General features: G+C 38.0%; 1 protein-coding gene and 1 long non-coding RNA gene across 2 annotated transcripts; one reads left to right on the forward strand and one right to left on the reverse strand.

The window, feature by feature from the left end:
* Positions 1–5,183: 5,183 nt before the first annotated feature.
* Positions 5,184–15,329, reverse strand: LOC148850465 (nucleolin). Its single transcript, XM_088946985.1, has 4 exons — positions 14,671–15,329; positions 14,421–14,552; positions 14,226–14,296; positions 5,184–5,679 (listed from the first exon to the last, which is right to left on the reverse strand). The coding sequence occupies exons 1-4, from the start codon at positions 14,884–14,886 to the stop codon at positions 5,373–5,375; spliced, it is 726 nt and encodes a 241-aa protein (XP_088803111.1). The 5' UTR covers positions 14,887–15,329; the 3' UTR covers positions 5,184–5,372.
* LOC148850466 (uncharacterized) lies at positions 5,607–13,595 on the forward strand. The gene is made up of 2 exons (XR_016099678.1): positions 5,607–5,739; positions 13,390–13,595. It is a non-coding gene; the product is annotated as an uncharacterized LOC148850466 (long non-coding RNA).
* Positions 15,330–16,337: the final 1,008 nt, after the last annotated feature.

Consider the following 16,337-nt stretch of genomic DNA (forward strand, 5'->3'; position numbering starts at 1 on the left):
AAGCGAATGAAGCAATGACGACAAAGGATAGGATGGATTGAAAGAAATGTTTTGGAAGGAGAAGCGTACTTGTAGCTTGGCGTTCTCGGAGAGAGCCAGAATCTTCTGACCTATGTAGAAGGAATCAGAGTGGCAGACAAGGTGTTTTGGGAACTCAAGAATGAGATCGGAAACGTTGATGTGTCGAAGGTAGATCTTGACGAGGCCGTCTGACTTGATGAGCTTGATGGTCTCGACTGGTGTTTCGGACGGGAGTTGCACACAGGAGACGTAGTTCCCCATCAAATGAAAGCACAGGGGATCATGTGGAAGTTGATGAACTTAATGCCCATGATCTCATAAGCCTCGAAGGCCAGAAGCCCGAAGGAGGAGGAGAGAGGAAGGTAGAACCGTAGAAGCGCAAACCAAGACCCACAAAAGAAATGTCTTCCCCTTTGGGGTTTGGGTTGAAGAAGAAAAGACAAAGGGATGAAGTCTAGTTAGGGGAGGGGGAATTCGAAAATCTATCGCCGATGGTAGGTTACACGTTTACAAATGCCGATTTGCAGTGAGTAGGTCGTCGGTGGGAGATGCTTCTGTATTGGGGCTCGATGGAGGAGAGGAGAAAATGGGTGGGAGTTCAAAAATCCCACATGACAGAAATAATGTGATTTTGTCCTTTTGTGTCCGGTTCAACCGGATTTTTTTTTACTAACGTGTGAATTTCCGTTAACGTTTGTGATTTTTTATATTGCCCATGTGCAATTTTTTATTGGTAGGTTCACGCGTCGAATGCACCCATGGGTGCACAGAACGTAGACTCGTCCGGTCTTGGCTTGCTAATTTTTTCGAACTTGGCTTGCATTAATCGAGTTCGAGTCAAGCTTGACTCGAGTCGAGTTTTTTTACAATAACCGGCTCGAGTAGCCCGTCAACCTAATCGAGATTATAATAAAATAATTTGTTTTTAATATATTTATATTTATAATATAAATATACATTTTTTATATTAATTTATTTATATAAATAATTGATTTTAAAAATATATTTTTATTTAGAGAAAATATTCGATTAGTACCCTATATTTGGTCTTAGTGCCACTAGAGATGTAAATGGGGTCATGTTGCCCGTGGCTTAGCACAGCCCGACCCAGCACGATGGCATATGCTAGGCCCAACATGATCATGTGGGCCATGCTGGGCCTAGGGTTTTAGGTCCGTGGGCTAGGCCAGCATGGCACGATCGAGCGGGTCGTGTTGCCTGTGTGCCAACACGACACAGCCCATATATATTTTTTAAAAAGAGATTGATTCATCAAAATACCCACTAAAGAAGCTTCTATAAAATGGAAACTACAATAAAAATAAAAAGAAAAACTTATATGAAAACTTGGAATTGCAACAAACACAACATGCAACTTTTATCAACTAAACCAATAACAAATTTAGAAAAGTTTAAGTAGTTATATGAGAATCTTTTTCACAGTTAAATGGCAGAATGCTAATGGAGGGGGTTAGGGTCCTTGCCAAAATATGAAAGTTAGGGTAATGGAAATTACCCCCTCAAATACAAGGTAATGATCTATAATTTACCTTTTTTTAATGATTTATGGCAAAATATACGATGCATGCTGCAACAAAAACGTGAACTAGCACACATCTTTTATGACATGGCAATTTTTTCCGCCTCCACAAGATGTTCAGTTTCCTCCACCTGAAGGAATTGGGGATGAAGATTGTCTTGACAATGATGGAGATTGATAGTGATATCCAATCAGGATGAGGTGTGAATTTTCCACCCTGCCCCAACCTCAATTATATATAAAAAATATATAAATATAATATCATTTATTTTATATATCAAAATATATTTAAAAAACAATTTAAATAAATTTATTTTTTTTAAAACTTCAAGGATTCAGATATCCAACGAGGAATCCATCTCTGTCAGAGATCAGGAATAGAGAATCATTTTTATCTCCAACAGGGATTGCGGTCAAAGATAGGGATTTTTTTCAAAATCATGGTGGGGAATGGGGGGAGATAGTCCCCACCCCATTGTCATTCCTATTTCCATTTTTCTTTACGGAATTTACTTTGAAGTTTGAACTTATTATTAGGGCTGTTCACGGGTTGGGTTACTTGGACTTGAAACCAAAACCAACCCAGTGTTAAGCAAAACCGATTTGGTCGGTTTGAGTTGAGTTGGGTCGATTTCGGTCGGTTTCGGCTCTAAGCTCAACCATGCTTGACAAAAACTCAATTGCAATATATATGTAGGGACTATGGCACCACAATGTGTGAGGTAGTGAATGCGGGAAAAGCCTTGCTTTTGATAAATAGGATATACCTCTAGTCCACAGTTTGCACTTTGGAGAGAAGAAGAAGAGCAAAACTCATATATAATAATAATGCATATTATAGAGGTATATATGTTATATACCTTTTCAGTAATTAAGTTTTATCTCCAAAACCACCAACCTATCCCTTTGATTATATATTCATTTTGAAGTTTAATTGTCTTAATTGGGATTTGGGTGAATTCTATAGGGAGACTTCAGGATAGTTAATTACAATCATTAATCTAGCCAATGTAATAGATTTGAAGAGGCACAGTTAGTTATGGGGGCTTAATTAATTTAAACTTCATAAAGGGATAATTAGTCGGTTCGGTTTGGGTCGGTTTCGATTTTTATACAAGAAAATCGAAACCGACCCGAACCATCGATTTATAATGTTTTACAACCCAAAACCGACCGATGCTGAAGATAACCCGGCCGACTCGGATTGAATCGGTCCGGATTAATCGATTTGATCGGATTGAGCCTTCTTATGAACAACCCTACTTATGTAAGAAAATCATTGTCTTTCTTATTATTTATTTACATATTTTCTTATTATTTATTTACATATTTTATGATCTTTCATAACACAAAGTAAGAATCTCAACCACAAACTTTGTGGGACTTGGTGGAACCCAATATAAAAGAGAATGCATAGCAAGGAGAATTGTGTGGTGGTCATAATTCATTCTCATATATAAACTTCCATATACTAGTCCTATTAAAGTTGGAGTCCAATATAATTTTGATATACATGCACCTATGGCATGACATACATTTAGACAACTACTAACTTGTTTTTCTTTTTGAGGTGCGACAACCATTAACTTCAGTGCTGACTTCAATAACTATGTCTATATGAGAAGAAGAAGACTTAATTTGCTTGAATGACCAAAATATCTTTCTATATTAAAAAAAAAAGGGCTATCTAATGTCTTTTCATTGGTAATGCAGAAGCCGGGCAATATTAAGAATGAGAAGTATCCAAATCATTAATCTTTTTTTGATGGGAGGCCTGGCCCGTATCAACACACTCGATTTTGATTTGTCACAGAGAAAAGAAAGTGAGCAGTAAGATTTGTCCCCACCAGTTAATTAACACTTGTCATCTACACAAATTATGTTCAGTTGTCAAACCCATTTTCTGCGAAGCAAATTGGATTACATTAATTAATTAGTTAATGGCCCACTGTACTAATGGTGGTCATAAGATAATTAGATAGCTCAAAAGCTGAAACCTTTTGTTTAGTTCCACATTCATATATATATTTTAATAAAAGAACAAGTGGCCAATGCTGTGGCCTTAAGGCTTTGACTTGGCCAACCAAAAGAGCTTTAAAGAACCATCAAAATGACCAAATTATGGTGGTGTTTGGCATCGATGCCGTTTTAGAAAAAGTAGGTGTTTTAGAAAAAGTAGTGTTTTAGAAAACGGCCTCTTGTTTGGTACCAATTTTTTCTAAAAAAATGTTACTCTTGCCTGTGTCTTGAAAATCAGGAAAGTGTGTTATGAAGAAACATCAAATTCAATGTTTTCTCAGAAAACGGTCCGTTGCTACAAGCAATGCAATGATGTGGCACCATCTTGGGTATTGGATAATATAGATCAATGCTGAAAATAGTTCTACAGCACTTCACAAAACAAAATCAGTGCTGTTTTCCCAAAAAACAGCCTATGTGGTAACACTGTTTCCAAACAAAAAAATAAACACCGGTGTTCCCAGCACCAATGCCAAACACCTTCTACAGCAGTTGGCCATGACTTACTCCATGGTCCATGCAGAAAAAGAAAAGGGGTTTTTACTGTTCAGTCCACTCCCAACAAATCTTGTCTCCACCGTACAGTTGGGGTAGGTGTCAACTCAAAATTGATGCCAATACACGGCGGGTATTAGTGTTATAGATGGAGGTATTTAAAATTTTGAATTGTTGTAAATCTGCAATATACATGTGGAACGGATTAACAGCCCTCAGTATATGATTATGGTTCATGGTAAACCATTTATAACTAATATTTTAGTGTCACCAACTCCAATATGAGAACACAGTTTCCCTACTCCCATTCCTCTACCCCACTTTCAAAAGTAAACTGAAACAAACGCACGCCTGTATCAGGAGGCCCCGTCGGTGATTCAAATCCCTGTCTCTCTCTGATAACAATTTAATAATAATTTATGTTCTTATGTGATATTTTAAAACATCAAAAGATGCTTTTGAGTTTCGGCTGGTCTTATGTTCTTATCCCCCTGCCCTTAAAAGATAAAACCCTATTATGATTTGATTTCCTCCAACCCAAAGCTTTTTTTTTCTCTAACAATCCTTTCGGGTAAATTTTCGCTTTTGACCTTTTAGACTGTGAGAAAGCAAAATTGAGCCAAAAAAAAAAAAAAAGCTTTGAACGTTTGGTAAGACACTATGATTAATAATCTAAAGCCAAAAATTCTTAAGCTCAGGAGTACTACAATAACCCTCAAATGGATGGTCGGAATGGTGATCCACATGCCCATTGGCAATTAGACCCATGTGGTTTGAACCAAACAGAGGTAAAACCAATGGACTCTCACTGGGTCAGTATTTTACCAGTTTAAATCGGCAGTTCAGTGACTCGGCCCATAGGATAGGACCATCCAAAAAAAAAAGGCTCGGAAAGCTCATTGGTTCGACCATCCTGTTCGATTCAAAAAGCCGGTTTTTGCAATGTGAGCCTCCAATCGTGTTAGGCCCAATAAATGAAACCAAAAACTGACAATTTTGTGGGCCCACATGATGGATCATGTCTCTCTCACTGTAACTAAGGCATCCAGCAATAGGGATGCTGGATGGGGGCCCGGGCCCAACACTAGATAAAGATGAACCTTACACGTCTGCTGGACCTTCCAAAGGCCCGAAAAATATTTAAATGGGGGGCAGTAACAAGTAATACTACTAACATTACTATCACTACTGTGACAACAAGCGATCAAGGTACGCGGGAATACCAAAATACTATACCAATTAATCAGAGAGAATGAGGGAGAATGAAACATGTGTGATTATGGATCCATTTTCCCGATCAATTAGCTCTTTGCTTTTTCGTCTTTTTCTTGCTCAGAACGAAGTCGTCGTCACTCGATTCATTCTCGGAGCTGATATCTCCACTCTTCCGCTTCTTTGACACACTTTTGGGTTCAGGTGTCTTCTTTTTTGCTGAGGAAGCCGGCGGGGGTGCTTTTTTCTCAACAGTGACGGACTTCGTGGTTTTCTTTACTAATGCAACAGTTTTCACTGGCGAGCCAAGCTTCTGAAGCTGGTTTCTCTTGAGTTTCTTCTCATAAACCTTCTTTGCCACTTCCAGAGGCAGCAAGCCAGACTCCATCATCCTGTAAAGCAATTCGAGCTAAATGAAAGATTCTCACAACAATGATATACACAGAATCCAGGTATGATCTAACATACTGTATTTCTATACAATTCAAGTAGTACGTGTCTTATGTCTAGATCTTAGGATCTGTTCGGTTCACAATTGGAATCGGAATCAAAATCCCTTGGATTTGGAATCGGAATGAAGATCAACAGATTTGCTGAGGCCCACAAAGATTATTAGAATTCACCAATAATAGTTTGTAGTCATAAAAATCAAAGAAGACCGAGATCGTTTTCCAATTAAAAAATATGGAAGCTAAGCACAATGACAAAACTCAAAAGTAACTAGGCCCTACCTTTATAAAGCAACCATGATATGATCATTGATCTAAATGGATTACTAGAGAATCTAAATGGTGTAACTAAGGTATAACTGGGAGTATCCTTTTTCATCACTAGTATCTACCCTATGGCTTGCTATATTAATAATGTGAAAGAAGAAAACGTAGAGATTTGTTGGTCTGATAATACCACTTGCCAATGTAGAGCTGATATTACATAAAACCCCCGACTATAATTTGCCTTCCTAAAATAACCGCATTCCTCATTCACCTTACAAATCGAATACAAGAGGCAAGTTCTATATTAAAAAATAAGACTTTGAATCAATGTTTTCAACCCACCATTGGCCCAGCTAGTTGTTGCCCTCCCTGGGTAGACTTTTGAATCCTAAAATACCTCATGCATTCATCCTAATAAAATGTCTTCTTAAAAAGCAATTAAAACTATAAAATCATTATTTTTTGTGTGAGAACTAAGAATTTAAGACCTAACATGGACTTCTTTGGGCTTGCCTCGAGGGGCATGATACAAAAGTGGCTCGTAGAATCAGGAATGTAATATGTTTTACATCACATTAGCTACTTGAAGTAATGCAATTGAGAGAAAAAGAGATTGTGAGTTTTAGATGCTTGAAAATGTTTTATATATTTGATTTTATTTTTAAATTCTCATTTGAGTATGCTTTACATGTTATATTTATGTATTTTAATATTAGATAATAGGTTTTTTAAAACATTTATTTTAAAATTAAAGTTTATATTTTTATTAATATTATGTTTAATAATTTTTTGATTTTTTTATTATTTTTTAGCCTTTTTATTTTTGTTCCTTGCTTAAAAAAGGTGTGCACCTCTCCTTGCACCTCAGGTGCAAATTGACCCCTGCGCCTTGCGCTTTTAAAACACTGGGTAGAAGGCATCCCACTCATGCTGATAAAATAAAATAAAATAAATAAAAAATAAAGCAAGAGTATTGGTCTTACCAATACGCACCCATAGTTGTCAAGGTGGTGCCTAGGTGACAAGGCGCCCTTAGAGTCTCGCCTCGCCCAATCACCAAGCAGTTTTGTATATCGAGTTACAAAATACTTTTATATTCTTAATTTTTTGAGATTATAATTATAAAATAGACATTATTAAACTAGAATATTTAATTAACACAGACATTGCTAACTGCTGCATTCAAAACCTGAACAATAAGTAAAAAAAGAACTTAAAATTTTGTCAAATAAGGGTTCAGCCCTACATTTTTTTAATTTTCTTTTCTTCTTTGTCTTCTCATGAAAATGTTGATTTTCTATACTTTAACATGAAGTTTATGATTTTCTTATGAAAATTATGGATAATTATTAAGAAAATATGATTATGGAATCTAGGGAACTACCCTAGGTATATGTTTTTCTACTTAAAAAATCCATCACCTAGGCGACTAGGCAACAAGGCAACCCCCTGTCGCCTAGCCTCACCTTGGCACCTTGAAAACTATGTACACACCAATACCCAATTGTTGCCTTGTTGGTATCAGGCATATCAATATTTTGATCCTTGCCAATATTACAGAACACATAAATGTAAAGCAAGCAAAACAAAAAATATAAAGAAAGTTAAACAAACTAGTTGAAATTTTGTGGTAGTTAGTCAAAAGTGTCACCCAAGCAGCCTAGCAGCCTCCATAAGCATATTAACATTAAATAAAAATTACCACTGATGACTGAACATAATTCTAAATTATAGTCAACAAATATAATAACAAATGGCAGGCCATCTATCTTATTTAGAATATCATTTAGCATAGTTTTTACTAACATTAGGAGGAATGCTAGTAAACAAAATCTTATGCAACTCCCTGCATTCTTCACCGTAGAGGCATGGTGGACCCATGAAGAGATATTTTAAGCTGGATATGTCACAGGCCCCACCTTATCTGCTGGGAAAAAACCAAGGACTTACATCCTGGCATTGTTTGTTACCATTCACCAAATATTGTTTAACACAACTGAGATGATCATTCTCACAAGTTAATGTTTCCAAAATGGTTGAAGTCTGGCTAAGAAGGGAGAGCACTAAAGCACTGAAAAACAGAGATGAAAATAAACCATCTTTAGGGTCCGTTTGGTTCACAGTCGGTATCGGAATCAGAATGGTCTATACCTCCTACCTGTTTGGTTCAGACGGGAATCGGAATCAGCTGGAATGGATTCTCGTTCCCAAGGGAGGGGGAGGGAATTGACCATTCCCTCAAATGGGGGAATGCCATTCCACCAGGAATGGGAATTGGATTCTGAACCCACCCAACCAAACGATTGGAATCAGAATGGACCACATTCTGATTTCAATTCCAAACCACAAACCAAAAAGACCCTTATTTTTCTAAAATAGAGAAAAGAAAAGGTTCATCCAGTAGTTTTTACCACCCATCTGCAATAGTCTAGTAGTTCCATATCTTTGTTTTTGTGAAGTTTAACGAGTATATTTATCTGTTCACCCAGGCACATCTGGTCATTGCTGAGACAATTGCTCATTTGGCATCACAAAAGTCCTAAAGATTACCTATAGAACTTGACTATACTGATAGGATGGACTTTGAAGATAAAGAATCATGCCTTGAGATCAACTCCTGTTGTATCTAAATTCCGAAGGGTCTAAAAGCATCCCATTTCATATCATAGTGGCTTCGCCTTTTAAAATATTTGCATATCATATTATATGACTCTTTTTTTAATCCAAAAGAATGGACAAAAAAGACCTAGTTTCCTAGAAAACTATCCTCAAGAAACACATTCCTTAATAAACAAGGTGATAGATCTACTCATTCATCAGCACTTCCAATTGCAGAGTATCTTTCATGCACTATTCAGCAGTCACAATGGTTAACCCAAGCTCTAATACTAAATTGGAGTTGGAACCTAAAAAATAATATTCAGGTTGATGAAAATGTGGATTGTCGTGTCAGCTCTCTTCATACCGGGTATTTGGGTTTGTTTCTTGCAGCGAAGTTCACCTCCAAATCCATATAGGAACCAGTCATAGAACATTTTGAAGGAAGGATACTGTCTTTGGAAAACAAAGTATCTTTTTAATGAGGCAAGGTGATATTGATCAAGAGCATATTGCAACACCCATTTCCTCACTTTACTCATTTATCAAAAAAAAAAAACCATTTCCTCACTTTATTCCCAATCCTGGTATGTGTCACAATCACAAACAAATTGAAGCAGTAGCAGAATGGCAGTGGGATTTTTGCAGGAAAGGCTGGAAGGATAACCTAAAACCCCATTTAGTTGACTGGACTAAGGTCTTCTCCATGCAATAAGCCTAGGTATTCATTTGCAAAAGGCTAACTCTAGACTATGATAAGTGGCTATTGGAGGTAAAATGCTGAAAGCCAAATAAACAAAATATACAGATTTACAAAAGAGAGGTAGCAACCACTGTCTACCCCAACAGAACATGCATTAGGCTTTCCTTGGAACTTCCCAATACAAATCCCTCCTATGCACCTTTTGCCTAGCTAAGGCACCAACTGGACAACCATACAATTTGCACTCCTTGGAACCCAATGGAATGTAATCACCAGGGTAGATAGGAATAGAGAAACAACTTAAGTTCTAGGTAATAGCATCATTCTCTTATGGTAAAGATCAGCAAGAAACTCGGCTCATGCAATGGCCAAGCAAGTAGTAAATAGTGATCAACTGTATACCTTGTTACACACCTAGCTGAAATGCAAACTGTACACCTTGAGGGGCAAGCTAGTAATTCCGCCCTAGTAGAGTAGCCAACTCCTAGATGACCCGAGTAAAAGAAAACCACATTTCCAGCCTCGTTCCTCCTCCCATCCTAGAGGGGCCTAGATTACCTTGACTACTTCCACCAAAGTTCAACTTCAAGAAACCTTCAGGAGGGGGTGCCCAGCTTATACTTACTCTAGCCTTTATAGAGGAGCAGCTTGCCACTATTGACCAATTCCTCCAAATATCATTAAAGGAGAATTGGTGGAACAAATCCAAGGATTTGAACCAGAGAATAACCCTGTTCAAAATGCAGCCCTTAGCTCTTGGTGGATTCTCTCCTTAAGTCCTTTTCTTCGAAATTTCTAGCATTCCTTTCTTCCCAAACTATCCACATAATTCTTCCTCTTCTTTGACACCAAGCAAAGGTAAAAGGATCAAATAGGCTTACTTTTGTTAGCCTATTTCACCTGCACCCCAACATCAAAAAAATCCAATCCCATAACTCTACAGTAAAGGAATGGGATATTAGTACCTCACCATGAGACCTGCAAAGGATACACCAATTAGGTGAGATACAAAGGAAATGTCTTCTCTTTTGTAGATTATCCAAAACGTTTACTTTCCCATGGTACACTTCCCAACAGGAGGCCATAACCTGAGGGGGAATAAGCCCACACCAAACTTCCTTAATAGGGAAAAACTACTAGGAGGGATATTGGCATAGGGACTTGAAGAAAGAAGTCGGGCCAGGTTAGGTCAGGTTGAGACCAACCCTAAGTTCTAAACCCCCAACCCTAACCCAACCCAAAGTCAACTTCGGGTTGGGCTGGCTCAGGTTGGGCCCAACCCAACCTTCTTCCCATCCCTTAAAATCTCATAAAACTATTTAATCTCAAATCTTAACTCAATTTTCACTATATATATTAACCCTATGTTTTATTAGTATTTGTTTGTTGATGTTTTTATTGGTTCTTTTAGTACAAAATTCGGAAAAATAAGTGTTTGAAATGACCATAGTTTATTATGAGTTATGACTTATGATAGATCTTTTATGCACGGCAAACATTAGAGAGGAGATGAAGAATAAAATATTCAAAAAACATAAAATATGTTATTAAGGTTTTAGTCTTTTCATTTGGGATTAAGTGAAGTGATTATCTTAAAAGAAAGACATGATAGTATGTAGTGAGGGCTATACAACTATCATACATCTAAACAAATCAATGTATGATAATATATATATATAAAACATATATTTATATATGACATATACTATAGAGTCGGATTGTCCAAGGGGTCAACCCTAACCAGCCTGAAATGAAGTCGGATTCATGAATTTCAACCCTAACCCAAGCATCAACCCGGCCCAACTTTTTCGGGTTGTGCTCGAGCCAACCCAGCCCAAGTTGCAGCCTTAGTTTATATGGTCCAAAGGGGTCCAAACAGATAAAGAAACGGTAATTAGGGAGTGATTGGAGGCTCAACAAGTTGGTGCCAAAAAAAAGGGGTCCAAACAGACTGTATCAAGAAGGCTCAACAAGTTGGTTAGATACTCAATCTCCTCATCCCTTAAACCTCTACGAAACCCAAAATCCCAATTTGGTGCCAAAGGAGTTTCCAAAGGGGAGAAAAATTTTTGAGACAAACTCTTTGTTTTTTTTACCAAGAAACCAAGAAAAAGGAAGGGAAGAGGTCATTCAAAGGAGTATCTCCAACCCAAATATCCCCCCAAAAGAAGATTAAGTAGCCAGCACTCACATCATACCTAACAAAATTGAGAAACTAAGGAGGAATATTGTGAATTGCCTTCCAAAGTGTTGCCAAGGTTGCCTACGAGATATGCTAGCATCCCACCCATTCTCTGAGTATCTCCAACCCAAATGTCCCCCCAAAAGGGGATTAAGTTGCCAACAGTCACATCATACCTAACAAAACTGAGAAACTAAGGAAGAATATTGTGAATTGCCTTCCAAGGTGTTGCCAAGGCTGCCTACGAGATATGCTAGCATCCCACCCATTCTCTGAGCTACCATGAATGCTTCCTACCCAAGGTTCAAAGTATTGACACAATACGCCCGATACATGGCGTATTGACACAGAGGTGTATTGATACTTTGAACTATGTTCCTACCATCTCATGCCACAACCTCTCTCTCTCTCTCTCTCCAAGGGCCACAACCACAACCACTTCCCCAACAAAGTTATATTCTTTTGAATTAAATTCCCTAGGCCCAATCCCCCCTCTTTACTCTGGCATACCACTTCCCACTCAATCAAGTGGTTCTTTCTACTTTCCCCCAATTCCCAAAGAAAGACTTTCATCAACTTCTCCAGTTTCTTGGCTACTCTAGGTGGGACCCTAAAGACAGATAGGAAGTAGATTGGTAGGTTAGCAAGTATCCCTAAGAGGGATACTTAACTATTGTACATCATTCTTTTATCAATATAATTTATGGTTACCAATTAAGAAAAAAGGGCCTTCCTCTTACGGTTGTTTCACTTGGAAAGGGAAAGAAAAGGTATATCCTTCACATGTTGAAATGATCAAGTGAAAAATAAGGGCAGGATATAGAGCCTATTTCTAGAAGGATCATTGGCGTGACACTAGGACCTTGACGGAGATTTTCTCCAAACTTGTTTGGTGTAGCTGAAGACAAAGATAACCTAGCAGCAGATCCATATGAGTTAACTGAGTATGGGCCTAAAACTGAGTATGGGCCAGTTTGGACCCCTTAGTTGCACTAGTTTTGGAATGATTGGGGAAAAAAGATTAAATATTTTGCTCATCTGCTTAATATGATTCAGAACGGTATTCCAAGGAAACATGACCTGATACTAGGATTTGGAGCCGGAATAAGTCAAGAAGTATTTGCTGTTACTCTGTCAGATCTTTCCTTAAGAAACTAACAACTATATATCACCCCTCTTCACAACATAATTATGTGATCCACCAGTTCTTGCAAAAGTTTCCTTCATGGAATGAACAGCCGAAATGGGCAAGTGATTAACAATGGACAAATCATTGAGAAGATGTATGGAGATTCACCCCCTGCCCCCAAAATTTTGTATTTTACATTGATTAATTGGAGATGGAGGATATTCTTACATTATCAATTTGGTTATCCCGTATGGGTGTATTTCTTTCAACTATGTCACCAAAAGCAGTGCTGCCAAGATCTATAGAGAAGTATTTGTCAGGGAGAAAGATAAATGGTTTCAATAAAAAGGGATGGCATGGAGGATTTTTCTTCTGGATGTTATCTGGACAATATGGCTGAAGAAATTCAAGGGTGTCTAAAAACAAGGTCACAACTGTTGCTGATAAAAAAAAAAAAAAAGTCACAGCTGTTGAGACTTCAGATTCTCAGTTGGATACCTGTAGCTTCTTATTATATCTGGTTTGCATGTAATGAAAAGTTACTTGACCAGAAAGTTGTCTATGTTCATTGGATAATTAACCAAGTCAATTTTGTGACTTCACGCTGTCCACATGATATCCCTCCAGCAAGTGTTACTCCGGGAACTTCCATACCTTATTCCATTCAGTTATCTACTGATATTTCTTATATATTATTTTCTGATGGAGGTATCATTTCTTCCCATCTAAGTTCCTGTGGTTATCTCTTTCTCACTCCCCATGCTTCTGTGATAGGTGCTTATGCAGAACGTTTTACATCTCAAGGCATGGTTGAAGAAGAGAAGTTAACGGGTATCTACAGGGGTTTATAGTGAGCTGATTGAAAAGGATGCGGAAATCTTCTCATTTGCACTGGCTCTTTGCTTATTTTGCATGCTTTACTATCAAAGGCCTCTGTATCTTGGACTTGTTTATATTTACTGTCTCTTGTTCTTTCTCTAGTAGCTAAAGTTGGGCCTTGTACCCTTTGAAATATTAACCATAGATACAATATCCCAGATCACTCTCTGGCCCAATATGCTAAACATTCCAGGCAGCCTATGGAAGTTTTTGAGTCTGCTCCAGATTGGCTCCCTTGTATATCAGAATCAGACTATAAAAATATTTTGGTGTTATAATATAGTATTTTTATTTAGAAAAAAAAAATGTTGAGTCTTGAGAAGATAGTAAGTAAAGAAAAGAAAAGGCACTACACCACTCTTGATTATGGGAACATAAACATAACTGCTTTAGAGATGTGCCTAACTAATCATTCTTTTCTGTTGGCATATTTTTTATGCAAAGATGGAATAGTACAGTTCTCGTTTTGGGGTGTTCCATAGCTTCTCCCTATACATGGACTATACTTGTTAATGTTTTTCTAAAGAAAAGACAGATAAAAATGCGGCAGTAAAATATTAAAAATAACTGAAAAAGATTCCAAAAAGGATATCGGAATTCCATTATCTCTATTTTAGGTCAATGGCGTTGAAACAATCATTCTTCAGAGAAAATAAACTCCATATAAGCAGCACTCAAAAGAGGACAATGAACTCTGTATAAGCAGTAAAAACGAAGTGAGATTTTATTACCAGAAAGCTGCCATTTCGCTATTAGGTATCTGTTGATACAGACTTTCATAGAAAATCCTTAATGGGTCTCTCTGCAAACCCATAACGCAACAAACCCATCACTGAAAATTTCCCGGAAGGATGAATAAACAAAAATATAATTTTAGAAAATGAGAGAAATGAGGAACACGATATTGAATAGATAGAGCACCGTACTTGCTCAGGTGTCTCACGCCTCTGACCAGGCAAATCAAAGACTTTCTTCTCCTTCTTCTTTCCGTTTTCTTGGGAAGCGGCCACTTTCCTCTCTACTTCTTCCTTCTTCTTTTTCTTCTTCTTTTTCTTATCCTTCAATCCCGAACGAATGCATAAGGAAAAATACCAAATTATATACTAAGCGTAATCAAAGGGTAAATAGAACAGAAAAACAAAGAAACAAATTCGGGTGGAAATTTTGAGAGAAAACCTTGTCAGCCTTCTTCAAATTCTTTTTGATGGGGAGTCTATAGTCATCGTCTTCTTTGGGTTCTTCTTTCTTTACTTTGGTCGTCTTCACGCGAGCTTCCGTGCTGCCAGAGACGGGTTTCTTCTTCTTGTCTTTAACAAAAGAACTAAGACTCATCTCATCTTCGTCTTCGTCTTCCACCTCCTTTTTCACAGGCTTCTCCCCTTCAGCAGGCATAGTGAGCGGGAAATATGAAACTTTAGGAGCCTAACTGGCGAGAGAAAATGAAAAGATCTAGGTAAGAAAACAGGCAGTTCGAAAGATGAGAAAAAGGAGTGAAACTGTGATTTGAGAAACCCCAAGCGAGGTTTCTCGGCTTTCCCTAAAGAGTCTAGACGTCCGGACCGGATTCTTCTCCTGTCTCCTGTGGCTGTAGTTCAAAAAATAAAAGCTAGAGCGGCACGTTTCGGCTATTGTATTTTGTAGCGTATCCGATGATTCTTAAGAGTTAAGAAAGAAGAATCCCCGTTGATACTATTTGGACCTTTGATAACCGCTGAAATGGATGAATTGAATCGTTCAGTTCAGCCGTTATCAAACGGGTTGGTTGGGCGGAGATCGGCTTCAGTCGGAGCAAAATCCGTTCGAACAGTGTTCGAACAGTCCTTATAGTCTTGCATAGAGAATATCACCGTACTTCTTTGCTTAAATTCATGGGAAGATATTCCCAATGCAAGGCTACGATGACTGTTCGAATAGACTTTGCTCCAACTGAATCCTGTTTTGGTTGGGCGTTGGTATTGAGAGATATTCCCAATACAAGGCTATAATGACTGTTGTTCTAATGAACTTTGCTGACTGAATCCTGTTTCGGTTGAGCATTGACATTGAGATATACGGCAACTGAGCGGAGACTACCAGAACTCTATTGTTGGAGTTTGGATCTGCTTCTCACATAATGCACCTCACAAAGCGTATTCTGGCCGTATATTTGTATTTATTATTGATAGGAGATGTTCCTGTGGCTGTGATGTCGGTATGAGGTGCGCTCTGAGTAACATATCCCAATTCGTTGGATGCATCAAGCATGTATGAATATGTCTTGTCAGCGGCACTAACGAACTACACTCAACATCTGTCGTGAGGGATTTCACGCTGACGCAACGGCTTCTGGCGCTGCAAGGTGGACCTGCAGGAAAGCCACTATCGCAAAAGCCACGAAAAGTTGACTTTCCGATAAAATTAGGGACCGTTTGGGAATTCACTGAATTGTGTTGATTGAGCTTTTATCGCTAAACCCCTATAAGCATGGCGGTGGTGGTGATTTGGTGAAGGAATAAATTGGATGAATGTGAGGAGGCTGAAGCTGTTATCCAGCTTTGCTGGGACACGTGCAGATTAATCTGTTGTATGCTTGCTGCATTTTGAGGGCATTGCTGATGCACTTTTAATGGCCGCGGACGTGTTGTATGAAGTTGAATCTCTCTCTCTCTCTCTCTCTCTCTCTCTCTCTCTCTCCCTTTTAATGGATTCAACTAAAGCATGTGCCCGTTAGGTCCTCTTTGTATTCAACTTCTTCTACCCAATTACGCTTAAAATTATGCTAAAAAAATATTACACTTAAAATGGCTTTTCAAAAATTCACTAGCATTCCATCCATTGTTATTATTGTTTAGGAGAACTTCACC

Source organism: Nelumbo lutea, chromosome 5, assembly GCF_056320005.1.
Source record: "Nelumbo lutea isolate HS-2025 chromosome 5, American lotus-T2T, whole genome shotgun sequence".
NCBI lineage: Eukaryota > Viridiplantae > Streptophyta > Magnoliopsida > Proteales > Nelumbonaceae > Nelumbo > Nelumbo lutea.

What these genes read in the sequence shown, in the direction of transcription:
- LOC148850465 (XM_088946985.1), bottom strand. Translation starts at nt 14,886, where the DNA reads ATGCCTGCTGAAGGGGAGAAGCCTGTGAAAAAGGAGGTGGAAGACGAA. An exon ending in ATTTGAAGAAGGCTGACAAG is followed by an intron (nt 14,553 to 14,670) that starts GTTTTCTCTCAA and finishes TCGGGATTGAAG; the next exon opens with GATAAGAAAAAGAAGAAGAA. An exon ending in AGCGAAATGGCAGCTTTCTG is followed by an intron (nt 5,680 to 14,225) that starts GTAATAAAATCT and finishes ATTGCTTTACAG; the next exon opens with GATGATGGAGTCTGGCTTGC.